This window comes from Danio aesculapii, chromosome 23, assembly GCF_903798145.1.
Source record: "Danio aesculapii chromosome 23, fDanAes4.1, whole genome shotgun sequence".
Classification (NCBI taxonomy): Eukaryota; Metazoa; Chordata; class Actinopteri; order Cypriniformes; family Danionidae; genus Danio; species Danio aesculapii.
Window position 1 is genome coordinate 43,509,744 of NC_079457.1, and position 15,730 is coordinate 43,525,473.

Genomic DNA, 15,730 nt, shown 5'->3' on the forward strand with positions numbered 1-15,730 from the left:
ACATTTAATACAGTATTGCCAAAGCATTTTAGATATGTATAAAATATGTATTATATCAACATCATCATTAATAACAAATACAGCAAATGAGAAATAACTTACAGGAAAAATTAATAAAACAGACAATATCTCTAAAATTAATAATATTTATTAATGATTAAACAATGATTAGAATATAAAGAGTAAAATATTTAAATAAGGCAATGCATATATTCTGCAGCTAGTTTAGATGGTATTTAGTCCTCTCCAAGTATACAGTTTTTTAGAATCGTTTAGCAGCTAGACTTTTTCTCTCAGTCTAGTGGCTGTGTGCACTGTCAGCTGTGAATCCAAGTGCAAAGTAATCTTTAATAAAACAAGCTAAAGTAAAAAAAGCGAAAGCAAAAGTCAACTCTCGGGCGTTTTAGTAGATTTAGAAACACCGGCACCACACATTTTTAGGCCTCAAAAAGGCACATCTTTTTGGGTGTCCGTAGAGCATGTGAGACTGTCTGAGGAAGTGTTGTTGACAGTTCTCGCACAAACACAATGAGCAGTACAAAATGTGTAGTTACAAGAGAAGAATTTCCACTCGTTAACCGAATGCTGATGTTTGGTAATCTTGGGCGTAAAATAATAGTAATATTGGTAAAAAAAACTGCCATTCAATACACTTGGGCAGCCATTAATATACCTGGACAGCCCGCCCAGGTAAAGTCTATGTGTGTGAAGCACTGCTATGTATTTTGGCTTTTCCCACACTGTAAAAAATTGCTGTAAAATTTGAAATATTACTGCCAAGTTTAGTTGACTGTAGTACTGTAAAATTTACATTGCGACTTTAAATTTTACAGTACTACTGGCAATTTTTACAGCATTACTGGCAAAATGTACAAACACACTATAGCCCCTTTCACACATACAGCCTTTTCCGGAAAATTACCAACAATTTTCAGGAAAGGAATCATGTGTGAACAAGCCCTTTTTGAAAATACCTGTAGTTGTAACATTACCGGCAACTTCCTGGAATGCTTCCTGGAATGGACGTCTACTTCGACCAATAAGATGAATTTACATCTGCACTGTTTATGAAAATAAACAGCTTTAAATCCTTCTCCTGATACTTTTAGCTGCTGCTTGTTAATCAGATAACGTTTCTGTGTTCCTTCTTAGTGCCAACTGTGGAAAAAATGATCGATAAATACTTATGATAAACCGCTGTGAGTTTACCTGGAAGCTCTGCGTTTAAATGCGTGTCACGCGTGGATGTGAAGGAGCGCTGCTAAAGTTTAAAATAAAAGTGAAATCATCAAGATAAAGACTGACACCCTTCATGTTTAATACAAGTGTGGCCGTTTAGAGCTCATTTCTGGTTAATGATTTCAGAATTTATGGCATCTTGGAATTAATGTGTAAATGGTGTTCGCCAGAACAATTCCGGAACATCCTTGCCTGTGTGAACAGCGCTTATTTGAAATTGCCGGTAAAGTTGTTCCGGAGAAATATTCCGGATATTAACCGGTATCACTATGTGAAAGGGGCTTATAAATGATCAATTACTACTGTGCTGTAGTTTTACAGCACAATTGTAATTGCTAATTTACCGTGCACTTATAAATTTTACTGAGTTTTACTGAAATGTACTCTTTAAATTGATTACTGGAAGTATTTTGGTTGCCGTTAATACTGTCAACTTACAGCAATTATTTACATTGTTATTTTCAATTATTTATATATGTGACACATCCTACCTCATACTTAAATCCTAACCCATACCTAAGCTTTACAGTATCTTACTAACTAATAATAAGCAGTAAATTTGATGTGTAATTCAAGCAAAATTACCTTACAGTTTGAAGTGTTCCCTAAAGTAAAGAGTGACCAAAGTATACTGTATAAAAAATCATATTGAGTTTGCATATTGGATACCAATTTATATTTAGTGGCCTTAATTATGTACTTACATTAATCGAATCATTTAAGAAACGTTTTAAAATGTACTAATGCTTAGAAATGATCTGCTTATAATTACATCTTTAGTTAATTTCTGTAATGATATTTATAATTAATTTCACTATTGATCCATCCATTACCTTAACCCAACCTTAAACCTACATATACCTCCAGACCTGTCAAGAGCAACAGAAGTGTTGTGCAGTAATCCAGTGCTCAGCATATATAAGTACACCTCTCAAAAATCTATCTTTTAAATTCATATTTTTAATAGGCTATACAACATTATATTTGTGCATATACATTAGATTAGTCAGTACTGAAGCCAAATCTGGAGCTTATCTAACAAAGTAACTTAAAATAACGGAACAAAAACTAGTACACCCAAATTTATATGATATAGAAAAATATTAAATACAAATTTAAAAAAGAGAAAAAATCAAGAAAATTTTGTTGTACATTTGCAATATTTAGCTTGAATTTAATTGTATTAACTTTTCAATTTCTAAATATGTTTGGTGACTAAAATTTTATTTTAATAAGTATATCTGTTTAATAAATCTTTTTGTTTAAATGCACCAAAATACATTGCCTATATTCAGCGAGAAATTTTCAAATTACATTGTACTCAATTACGCTGAACACTGTAGGTAAATACGATAAATACATTGTGCTTATTTTCTGATCTAAGTACAAAGTATTTAAGGCCACTTATTATAAAATGTGACCGTTTATTCAATCTAATATCATAGTATCACACAATGAGAATGTAATAGAATGTAAGCATGACACATTAATGCATGTTTTTGCTATAAACAGGCAGCTCACCCTATATAACAACAGCGTGCTAATGTCTTGACTGCATGCTTGCATTATCCTCCATCTTATTAAAGTCTCTGCGTCTCATTACCGCCGGTGGGGGGTTGAAGTCTACAACACACCTCTGTTGCTTGACCCTGATTTTTACGAGCCCACCTCAACAAAGAGAGTTAAACAGCAATCATCGCTAAAGTCTGCGTTTTTGCCGGAGGGAGACTCAAAGATTGTGTTTTGGATTGTGGTATGAGGCTATAAAGTAGCTGGATGTGGAACAGGATGCTGAGATACTAAAAGCCGTTAAGTGATGGGTGGTGTAATAGTGTGGGACACACAGGTGCATACACCGCGTCCACATAATTAAACAGGTCAGAGGACAGCCGGGAGAATGAAGGCGGTGATTGTGCTATTTTCTGCTCTGATAATAAGTTCCTTATGCTTCTGTTATGTCAGTATGTGTGTGTGTGTGAGAGAGAGAGAGATCGTTATCGTTAATGAGCCTGTACAGTTTATGTTTTAGAAAGTGCAGAGCTATTTAAATTAGAGAAATTATCTGTAACTCAATGACGACAACATGTTTTTAAATGATCAGTTTTTTATTTGTCATTTCATCTATAAAATGTAGTATTTATTTGCATATTGCCTATGCATTAGTACTTATAAAGCACATAATAATGCTGTTTTCTGCATGAGTGCATTTTCTGCATTCTTTAATCCTGCTTAACTACTAACTTAATATTAATAAACAGTAAATTAATTAGCTGAATAAAGTGAATATTTGTTCCTCATATGCTTTTATTTATATAAAGAGATACTACAAAATGTTTTAAAGTAGGAATGCTCTGATCAGGATTTTTGCAGATGATACTGAGTACCGATTACTTGTCATGGTGATCGCCCGTTACCGAGTACCCATAGATATTTACATTAAATGTCTGTCCAACATTCATTTTTAAAATTAAAAAGCTGCTAGAAAATGCACTTGCCTCTTTATACGCACTTTATACGCACTTCTAACATTGTACTGTTACTTCTTTTATAGTTATTGATGCCTTTTTACCTTTTATCTCTTGTTCTTATTGTTGTTTTAGACAAATAGGACTGCACTGAAGGGAAGGGCAAATGTAAATTTCGTTGTATTTTGTTCAGTGACAATAAAAAATCTGATTTTGATTCTGATTCTATGCTGTTGTTGTCTGTTGGAAGGAATGCATCAATATTGCTGCCATTTTAGTACAGGGTAGCGCTCCTTTGATATGAGTGTGGGACCAAGGTACAGTAAAGGACTTGCCATCCGGAGCCATAGATACAGTATGTATATATATATATATATATATATATATATATATATATATATATATATATATATGATCAGGAGTTTTTACCTGTGGTCAGTATGTAAATATAATTATATTTTACATCCCTTTTCTACATCGGTGGATCAGTGACCGCATGAGCATTGCTGACAAAGAGCATGTGTTTGCGTGCATGGAAATGTATTATCCTCCCTACCTGTTAAATTTGATCTAATCCGTGTCCTGAAACACACCCCCTCTCCTGTTTTTACTTCTAATGCTAACAGAGGGAGCGGTTCGTTTGTGAATGAATCTCTTTTATGGATGACTTGTGTGAATCACTGATATCCCTGCAGCTCAATGTGCTTATCCACCTTTCTGATCTAAATGGTATATAACATTTGTAATATTCAATAATTTAGGGTGGACAGTATGCACATTGAGGCGCAGGCACTGTTATGTTATCAGGCACCATTATAAGTTACTTCAAAAACTAACGTTCGTGAATTTAGCTGACAATAATACAAGTTTCCGGCTCTGCAGCATCTTGTTGTCATATTTCATTTACATTGTTTGCTGATTTTATTCAACAAAATGAGCATAGGCCTAGTATTTAGTGCAAGTTAGTGCTACTTTGCCTTATGGTCAATACAGTAAGAGACTGTATTATCCAACCCAGGCTCATTCCGAGAACGTAGTCCCGGGGACGTTTCTGGAGACCGCGAAATACATCCCGGGAGGTACGTATTTGTGCAGTTTTTGTTTTCGCGAGTCCGCGAGAGGCCGCTGTGCGCGCTTTTTCCCGCGCCGTTCTCGCGTAAACCCGCTAGAGGCCGCTGTCGAACGACCTTCCGCCCATCTGCCTGTCTTCATGACGGAATGATTGACTGTGCGACCGGCCAATCGGCTGACCCGCCCTCCTCCGTCCCCAAACCCAACCAACGATGGTTCACAAAAGCCGTCCAGAAAAAGAAAAGCCCTCGTCTGGTTTTTACCACGTTTTTGGATTTTGACCACATTCTCACCCTGTGACGAACTTGTTCGCTTCATTTTTTGGATTTTGTTTTTGTTTTCTTACCTGATTCCTGGAACCGCTCTTCCCCGGACTCGAACCCGGTCGTCGTCGTCATCGTGGTCGCCTTGAGTACACGAAGAGCTAACCGGACAAACTGGTTGCAGCGGGAAAGCCCTCCACACGGAGGCGAGCGGCCGGCTGGCCGGCCGGCGAGCGCCGAAGGGAAACGGCGTCACACCGCCCCGCAGTGTTCGCTTAAAAAAATGAAATGCAGCCGCTTGTACCCCCGGCTACGTATTTCGCGGTCTCCAGAAACGTCCCCGAGACTACGTTCTCAGAATGAGCCTGGGTCGGTATTATCATCAATAACCCTAACGATGTTGAGCACAAACAGACAAAAACGTAAAAATGGAAATATTACCTATGAAATGTTATGTCTTTATGCTTTGTTTTCTTTGTTTGCTTGTTACTACACCCGTACACAGTGCTGCATCTTCAGATTGGATTTAGTGTCCTGGGAGCACTGTACAAATGTGGCGGCAAGCTCACGGCCTGTAGGCGATATCTAGTGTAGATCAATGCCGAGTATCGATTCTAATGCTTTAAGCTTCGTCATATAACTTTGCCATTGAATAACGCACATTTTCCCTCTTCGTATGAGATCTCACCTTACCTAAGCAAATAAATTAAGGATGATGCACACATGTAATGGTCAAAAGCAGCAGAAAAAAGTAAGATATATTATTTATTTATTTATGTATTTATTTGACATGGACATCACAATAACACTGGACAACCAAATGCATTTGTTTAAGTGTTTTAGAAAACTTGCTAATTCTCAACACCTGTCCACAGGAGACTTGACAAAATTGACAAAATGGAACTATATTAAAAAAATACACAGCATCATAATTCTTTACAAAAAATTACTGGAGCAAAGGCAAAAGCAAAGGCGACATGATCCAACAAACTAACAGTACTATTTGTGCAAACACTGCTGTTTTGCTTTTCACCACTTTTTAAGAACACTACTACAAATATTTAGATTACTTTTTGATTTTAAGCTAACAGGTAAATCATTCCACAGTTTGGCTCCCTTTACAGAGAAAACAGACCGGCCAAAAGAGGTCTTACACTTTGGCACTAGACAGTCACCATTAGTAACAATGCAATTTGGAAACGTTGCTCATGTGTTGTAGCGCTGCTGATGTATATCTCGGATGCGCACGTGCATCTTCCTCTGCTTGTAAAGTTGTAAACAAACACTTGTGATCGGTTCGTGAGATCAGCCAGATCAGCGAGTCGCGAAATATGATTATCAGCCGATACTGATCTCCGGTCGATCGATCGGAGCATCCCTATTTTAAATCCAACGTTTTATGTACCCCAAATTCAGCCCTAAAATACTAATTACTGGGTTACAATGGCTTCTACATTGTTTGCATATACACGTTAAAACATTAATCATGAATTACTTAACCACTTCTATTCAGAAATCCTCATTATTTGCTGCCACATCAAACCACTAAAACTCTTATTTGCATGTAGGGTAGAGCGTTACAAGCTTTAAAACAAAACGTTCACATAGACTTCCTCTTATTCAGTGGACTACAAAGTGTCTTGCTTTTGAATTTACATTATGTTTTTTGCAGATATTTTCCTATCAGCATGCTCAGGCTATCTGTATTAATGATTAGCTATAGTTTCTTATAGAAATCATAAACCAGACCACATACAGTATGGCTATAGATCTTTATAACAGTGTAGCAAACTGCTTACATAAAATGCATTCAATTTCAGCTTTCACTTATACAAATAATGTGCTTTATGTAAATAATATTCATCTGCTTATTTTTTAATGATCAAAGTTCTGTATTTTTGTGTGGGTGTGACTTTGTATTGACTGAGAGATGATTGAAAAAAAGAAATCCTCCTCAAAAGCCTAATGTTTAATATTTGACACATCTTTAGTGAATATCAAATGTCTATTTTTTTAACACTTTAACTAAATTGTGTATAGAAATTAAATGATTTGCTGTGTTCATCTTAAAATATTATTATAATATGATTGCACTTTATTTTATAGTATATGCACTTATGTTTTCTTGTGTGTTTATTTAGGAAAATACTGGTTACTTAAGCTATATCTTATATAGTTATGACTACAGTACATGGGTGTAGGTGAGGTTTAGAGGGAACTATTTATAAACTATACAGTATGTAGAACAGTTTTCTTAAATAACATGCTATCAAAGATTCTTACATTTTTTGTACAAAAACGCAAGTTCAGTTCAAATACTGCAGTTTAAGTGTTCCTCTTTAAATATTACTAATAGTGTAAACCAGTGTAAACCCTTCCCCCATCCAACCCACCCCCCACTCCCCCCCACCCCTTAAAAAAAAAAAATCTCTCTCTCTCTCTCTCTCTCTCTCTCTCTCTCTCTCTCTCTCTCTCTCTCTCTCTCTCTCTCTCTCTCTCTCTCTCTCTCTCTATATATATATATATATATACATATAAAAATACACTATATATATCTATCTATATATATATATATATATATATATATATATATATATATATATATATATATTTATAAATACACTATTATTCACTATTATTTTGAAGAATAATTGTATAATAATAAGAATACTTTTATTTATAAAATAATATACATATGTATATTATATTTATTATAAATAAAAGTATTCTTATTATTATACAATTATTCTTCAAAATAATCTGAAATGTAACTGGAAAACAATGTTAAGACAACTGGAGTGATATGCTAAGATCATTTAAGAAATTACTTTTGCATAAATATTTAATTGGAATGAAATTCTATAGTCAATTCAATAAAATACAAAAAAAAAAAAGATGTGTTGTAGGATTATCTGTTGTAGACTTGACACATGGCAGATAATTAGGTTTATTAAGTCTTTACCTCCCTGACTAGTCATCCCTCCTTTTTGCTTCATACAAAAAAAATCTATGAGGAGGCATGCTTAGTAAGATCACCGTCATATTGTTTAAACTTTAGTTTTGTCCACTTGCAAAACAAAAAAGGCTGTTACGCTGGTTTTCCACCGCATGAGCGGCGCGTAACAAGCAGCCGTCTTTTTTGGCACGCATGTTTACTACCGGGACTCTCAGAAGAAGAGCAGCGCGTGCGCGTGTTCTCTGCGCACATGCAGAGATGCGTCAGTTTGCTTTTTGATTACATTGCTTTCTCCAGCGTTGGTTCAGTTGCACATAGAGAATAACGTCTTTATTTCGGAATTACCACCCTTAATAAATACACTTGCATATGAAGTAAATCATATCTCAATGCATTTACTGGGGCACTGGAGATTTTCACTGGGGCACGTGCCCCAGTGAATTGGGTCTAGCGACGCCCCTGGTGTAAACCTATTTTTTACATTCACTGGATCATTTGAAATCATGGCTTGGTGTTATACATTATACAGAGTTGATTGATCGATCCATCAATCCATCCATCGATCCATCCATCCATCCATCCATCCATCCATCCATCCATCCATCCATCCATCCATCCATCCATCCATCCATCATCCTTATCTACAGTACATACCTGCATATACATCAACATCAAATGTGTAGTACATCTATCAACTATGTAATGCTAGCTAGCTAGCTATACTGAAAAATATATACAAGCCTTTTTTCTTGTCTTAAAATGCATCATTAAACAAAACTGAGCTGAAATGCTAGTTGAACTGTGTTTGAGTGTTTCTGATAACCAGTAGCAAACGCTCAATCAAATTAAAGTGCCGCAGGATGAACACCTGATGTGTGACTGATTAGCATTAGGCTTGTCATAACAGTTTATTCTCATGTAACTGATGCAATCTTAGGAAACTGGGCTTCATACATCCCATAAGGATTAAAGTGCGTAGGCTAATGCAGTAGCCTGGAAACACTTTATGTGGGAATTATGAAAGGCGTTGGTGTACTTCAACACTGGCACAATCCTTTCTAAATAGTAAAAATAAACATCTATCTCACCCAGGGACTGAAGAACAATTGGTCATTTTTATAGGAATTTAGGAATGTTTCAGTATGTAGAACAATGAGGTGAACATATAATCAAGTACTATATCGGAATAATGGGTACATCCCATTTCAATTTCTAGACCAGAAAAGACTGACTAAGAATTAGCAAGCAAGAATCAATCACTCTTTATAAAGCTGTTGTCAAGGGTGAAAAACAGCTCACCCCCACTCAGCACTGTTGGTTATCAGTCGTAAAACGCCCCAGTGTCACTGTAATTGCCCCCATATATACGAGACGCCCACCCCTTTCCCATCCATCTCCCCTGTACTTTGGCTGTAAATCACTCAGGTCCTCTCAATGGGGGTGACTGCTGCCTGTCCATCCACACACACATGCCGCACACATGCCACAAACTGCCTACTGCTCATTTCTCATCCGCAGAGAGACAGACATTCACTTCTGTTATAACAGGACTGAACATATTTCCACAGTGTATATTTGTGTGGTTAAACTCACTTGTAAACCAAAATGTAATAAAAAATTAAATAATGCACAGAATTTTGCAGATATTCACAGATTTTTTAGCCCATCGTTGAGTCCATTCATTTACTTCATCATCATTATTTTCTTTTCGGCTTAGTCATTTTATTAATCTGGGGTTGCCACAGCGGAATGAACCGCCAACTTATCCAGCACATGTTTTATGCAGCGGATGCACTTCCAGCTGCAACCCATCTCTGGGAAACATCCATACACACTCATTCACACTCATACACTACAGACAATTTAGCCTAATCGATTCACCTGTACCACATGTCTTTGGACTGTGGGGGAAACCGGAGCACCCGGAGGAAACCCAGGCGAACGCAGGGAGAACATGCAAACTCCTCATTCATTTACTTATGTAAATATATTTTGTTAAATTTTTTATTATTAGTTTCAGTAATAGTACTGACTAATATGCTAACGTTTGTATGATTTATTTACAATACAGGTTTTAAAGTAACATTTTCCATCTTTCAGTAGATACTCGTAAATTATATAAGACTTGCATTGTTTACCAAACAAGTGGATGAAATTAGATTTGCAGTGAACACCTTAAATAAGTTTAAAAGTGTTTATTTTTATTTATTTATTCATTTATTTTTTACATTTTTCAAATTTTTAGAGACTATGATTTACTTTAGATATACTTTACTATGCTAGGCAATACTTTAGGTAAAATACTCAGCATAAACCCACTGATCTTTTTCAAAATTCTGCTCAGAAGTAGCAAAGAATGTCAGAAGATTCTGTCTGGCCCTGGTTATAAATTATTGATCAGGTCACTTTCATATCAATTCATTTATAGCATGCGTCCTCATTATCTTTAATCGAAAATCTTCCACCCTGCAACCACTTCTCTTTTCTGATGACGTGTTAACTGACGCGAGGGCGTGGAAATCTGTCAATCAAACCACTTAATGTCCCGCCATGTTTTTTTTTTTATTATTATGCAAAAAACAAACAAACAAACAGGAGGGGCATATGCATTACACATTAAAGAAAAAGATTATATGATTTACAAATTTCTGCTGTTTTTAAAGCCTTTTTTCTTAAAGAGTTAGAAACTATTTCAAAGTAATACTGCATTTCATTTCAAAATATACCATGTTTTGTTTTTCTCTTATAAGAAAACTGAAGCATATACGTAAAAATAATGAAGAAAAAGATATCGTAACCATTTGTCTATTGCTTTATACATTACAATGCTTTCTGATATAGATTAGTATAGGATATTTCAACTTCCATTTAATGCTAACTGACTTTGACTTGCCAGAACCTTTTCCCACAGCAGCACCACAAAAGTTCGGAGGTCATAATCAGTGTTTACATGACATCACACACCATTATGTCAATATGATCCATTATGGAAAGCTTTCCTTCTGAAATATTAATGATGAGTAGGCTGCAAGAATATATCTGAAGTATTAGCTCTTCTACTCTTTAATAGGAAATATTTGATTCTTCAAACATACACATATGTCTGCACACTGTGTATTATAGGCTCGCTGAGTAGAATTTAACGGTTTAAGCTGCTGAAATTGTGACACATTTTTCCCACAAAATTGAGAAGGGTCTGGATGCAGACCTGGTGCAGTGCAAATCTGTGCTGCATCCAATGCTTTTTGATAGGCTCACCTATCGCCACCCCTAATCCTACCCCACCCCTCACAATGACGTCACTCGCTCCATTGAGTGCATTATGTCTGACATTGCATCGCTGAGTGATGCAATCTCAGCTTGCATCAAAAAGGCTGCTTCCAGATACTACTAGCAAAATTGACATTTTAACCTTTGTGTTGTAATGCTGCCATCTGCTGGCAGGAAAGGATCACATCTCATTAGGCCTACAGTACTAAAGCTTGCACTCTCAAATAATACTGTTCCTGTCTCTTAGACGGTCATTTTAAGCAATTAGTTCAATTTTTTCAGGTTACTTTTTAAAAATTATTATTTAAATTTTATGCAAAAATTTTATTATTACACAAATTATTTGTGTAAAGAATTTTGAAGGAAAATATAAATCCTAACAAAGCGACACGGTGGCACAGTGGGAAGCGCTGTCGCCACACAGCAAGAAGGTCGCTGGTTCGAGTCCAGGTTGGGTCAGTTGGCATTTCTGTGGTGAGTTGGTTCTCCCTGCGTTTGTGTAGGTTTCCTCCGGGTGCTCCAGTTTCTCCCACAGTCCAAAGACATGAGCTATAGGTGAATTGAATAAACTAAATTGGCTGTAATGTATGAGTGTGTGTCTGAATGAGTGTTTATGGGTGTATCCCAGTGCTGGGTTGTGGCTGGAAGGGCATCCGTTGCATAAAACATGTGCTGGATAAGTTGGCGGTCCATTCCGCAGTGGTGACCCCTGATTAATAAAGGAACTAAGCAGAAAAGAAAATGAATGATTGAATGAATGAATGAATGAATGATTGATAAATCGTAACGATTTGGCTGTCAATAGAATACACATATCTCACTGGGTTCATTTTTACTTTTATTTTATTTTTTACTACAATTTTTTACATGCTTATGAATGTTGTATTTATAACATATTTGTACAAGATTTCTATTTTTCTCTATTGTTTATTTAGAATGTATATGGACATATAGAGAGCACTTTCAACCAAAGGGATAAATTAGTTATTTTATTCAGCAACGTTGCATTAAATTGATCATATAGGTGACACTAATTTCAAAGTAATTAAAAAATATATCATATAAATCTGTTCTCTTAACCAAGAAACAAACAAACAATGTCTTCATACAGTCTAATGCATCATAAAATACCGAAATCAAATGAAATATCAAACCAAATCTTTCTGAGCCCAAACTTTTGACCAGAAGAGTATACAGTAAGTTTGTTGTCATCAAATGTCATATGCTGGTTTGATTGAATTGTTCTGTACAGTAATAATCTGCAATGTGAGTCTGAATCATGATATTGTCCTGGTGGTCATTGGCTGCTGATGTGGATATTTGCTCAGCCACTGGATGCAGCATCAGGTGATGCGATTATTGTGATGCCATTATGTGTTATTGTGTATGTGATTAATGAGACGTGGGCAGTGCACGGCTTGTGTTTTGTTTTGTGCAGGAGGAGCCGACAGCTGCTGCTCTTTTTCTCTGTCTTTCTCTTTCAGTCATCATCAAGCCGTGCACTCACAGACATGACCAAACCCAGCGAGACCACTAGCCTGGTCAGGCCGGCCGACAGCTGCAAACAGGTAAGTCTCATTTGCAGCATCTTAGTCCTATCGTTCAAAGTTCATTTGTGTATACCTTATTTTACACTGTGCTTGTTATGCATGTTTTACACTTGAATCAATACTGTAATTTTTTGCATTTGCATTTATTATATAGTACTTAAATGTAAGCATACTTTAAATATACTTCTGCATATTACATGTATATTTTGGATATATTTGTACATGGTGAATACTAATCTGGCCTTTAAAACATTTAAAAATGTACAATTTTGGTACTTTTTATTTTATTATTAGTTTTTAACATTTTTTAAATAGTTTTATTTATGTTTTATTAATTTATTACACAAAACTACAATTAAAAATGTGAAATATTGTTGGAAATAATAATATTTATATTTATAAATTGTTTAAAGTTATTAAAAAATTGTGTTTTTTAAAGTTTCAGTTATTGTTTATTTTATTTGAATGGTATAGTATATGTATATATATATATTAATATATATATATATATATATATATATATATATATATATATATATATATATATATATATATATTATAGTTTTAGTTTACTATATAATTCTGTAATTAAACTTTTTTTAAACGTTTTGTAAAATATTTGTTTGTTTTCCTCATAATACTGAAGTGTTCATTTACATAATTTTTACATGTCCGTATTAATAACACCTTTTCTGGTTAAGGTTTCTAAAAATATTTAGCATGTATAAAAGCATCAACTTTACCTCATGTGCAGTTGTGGTGTTTTCAAGTAGTCAGAGTGGCTGAATTGGGCAGGGTTTCCCTTCTCATCTGTGTTGAGTGTGCTGAAGTGCTCTGGACGGAAGTGGTGCTCAAGCTTTAATCAGATTATTAGCTGGGACTGCATGTGCTTTGTAGTTCTCAAATGATACTCCCAGAGTCCTGTCCTTTGCCTTAATATTTCCATTCACTCTGCTTTAGGTCTGAAACATGATCATGATCAGTTGATCTCTTTTTTACAATTTTTTCCTTTCTGTCTCAGATGATCACAAATCTCATGATCCAAACTCTTTCATGCATGTTTTCTAACGTGCAAACTGTGACACTGCAGTTTATAGAACAAACTCATTCGACATGCTCTGCTGTGTAATTCAGTCTGGAACAGAAAGTTGTGTAATAAAACAGGCAGTCTATAAATCTTGCATTAAAATCTTAATCATAATAAATTGAAAATGTTCCAAACAGAACATTAATGTTAAATGCTATTAATCCATTGACTAAAATGTAGAATGCTTTGCAGGCAAAGATCAAGATGTGAATAAAAAATAAATAACTTAAAAGTGAAGATAAATAAATTAAGTGTAAAATACAACTTGTACAATACAAAATTGAGTAATAAATTATGAAAATAATACAAATAATATGCAGTTGGATAACAATGATGCCCACGTCCCATGATATTTGTGAAGTGCTTTGACTTTACACATTGCTTTGACACATCTTTACAGAAAATACATGTGATTTATATTTATTTAAAGCAGTTTTTATAGCAAGCTAAAAATTTGGCTAGAAACTATAAGGCTGACCTGCTTTCATAAAGCAATACAAAAAATACAAGAAAAAACTGTTTGTTTGTTTTTTGTTATAAACTAACAGTTCATTTTTAATTATATATCATGAAATATGTGACCACAAAATGTGTCTCTTTTCTAAATGAAGATTTATATGTCATCTGAATGAATAATAAATAAATAAAGCTGAATAAGTAAGCTTGCCATTACACTGATAGTTTGTTATGATAGGATTCTATATTTGACAGATAAAATCTTTTGGAAATCTGGAATCTGAATTATTATAACTACAGTAGGACTTTTACAAACAATCTCTTGCAAGACGTTCTTTAGTTAGTTATATTAGGAAAATATTCTGTAAAACACCATGGAAATATCAATGTAAACATTAAAATAGGTCATAATTGAGGAAGCATCTGCTTATTCATATTGATGTCATAATCAGCTTAATTATTATCTTTTATAATTTTACACCAACAAATGTTATATCAAAGGAGCATTTATGATCTATTCTTACCTTTACATTTAAAAACCTCTGACTCTTGAAGACTGTTGTTCTTTGTTTGACAAGAGTAGTGTGTAGCAACAGATAACCCAATTTGTCATCTGAATTTGGTCTGGCCATGATTTTGCAGGAGGCTGGATGATATCTCATCTAAGGCTGGCTTCTGTTTTCCACTCCACTGGGATTTTCTTTAGGGTAAAACCTCAAAGCTGAACACATTCAGCAAGATAAACTACAAAAACCAGTTAGCTGAGTACTTATATCCTTTATAAATGAAAAATTGGTTTATAAAAATGGATATAACCTGGCTCAAAGTAAGAACCCTACGGTGGCTGATATGGAAGCAGCCAGGTTTGTCACAATTTTGGGATCTCTCACACCGTTACATTTGCAGCGCATTTCTGTATTTGTATGTGTTGTGAGAAGTTGCGTAGGTTGTGTTGTGTTGTAAAACTTATGAAGATGTTTTCTCAATTTATTAGTGTTTTTCTGTTTGCATGTGCTTTCTTTACTTGCAGCCACCATAGAAGAACTGCATTAGATATATTTAAAAATGCACATTATTACATCGAGTGTATATGAGATTGTTATAACGCACACTTCAAACTTGTCCAGAATGTTCTTATTTTTCAGAATATGTACAGTATATCTGTACACACACACACACACACATATATATATATATATATATATATATATATATATATATATATATATATATATATATATATATATATATATATATATATATATATATAGCCCTGTATGAGGGCTGTTTATGTCCTTGGAGAGACTTCATTTTAATCACTGAAACAGCTCAGCTGATTTTACCATACATTACTGTAAGTTACAGTTAAGTTA

At 34.7% G+C, this 15,730-nt stretch overlaps 1 protein-coding gene across 1 annotated transcript in view; it reads left to right on the forward strand.

Annotated features, from left to right (window-relative positions):
• Positions 1-12,773: 12,773 nt before the first annotated feature.
• The window catches only part of slc2a1a (solute carrier family 2 member 1a), a 32,714-nt gene continuing 29,757 nt past the window's right edge, over positions 12,774-15,730 (forward strand). The window contains exon 1 of the mRNA XM_056449841.1: positions 12,774-12,832. Within this exon, the coding sequence (XP_056305816.1) occupies positions 12,776-12,832 (57 nt within the window). The 5' untranslated portion in view covers positions 12,774-12,775. The remainder of the gene's footprint in view (positions 12,833-15,730) is intronic.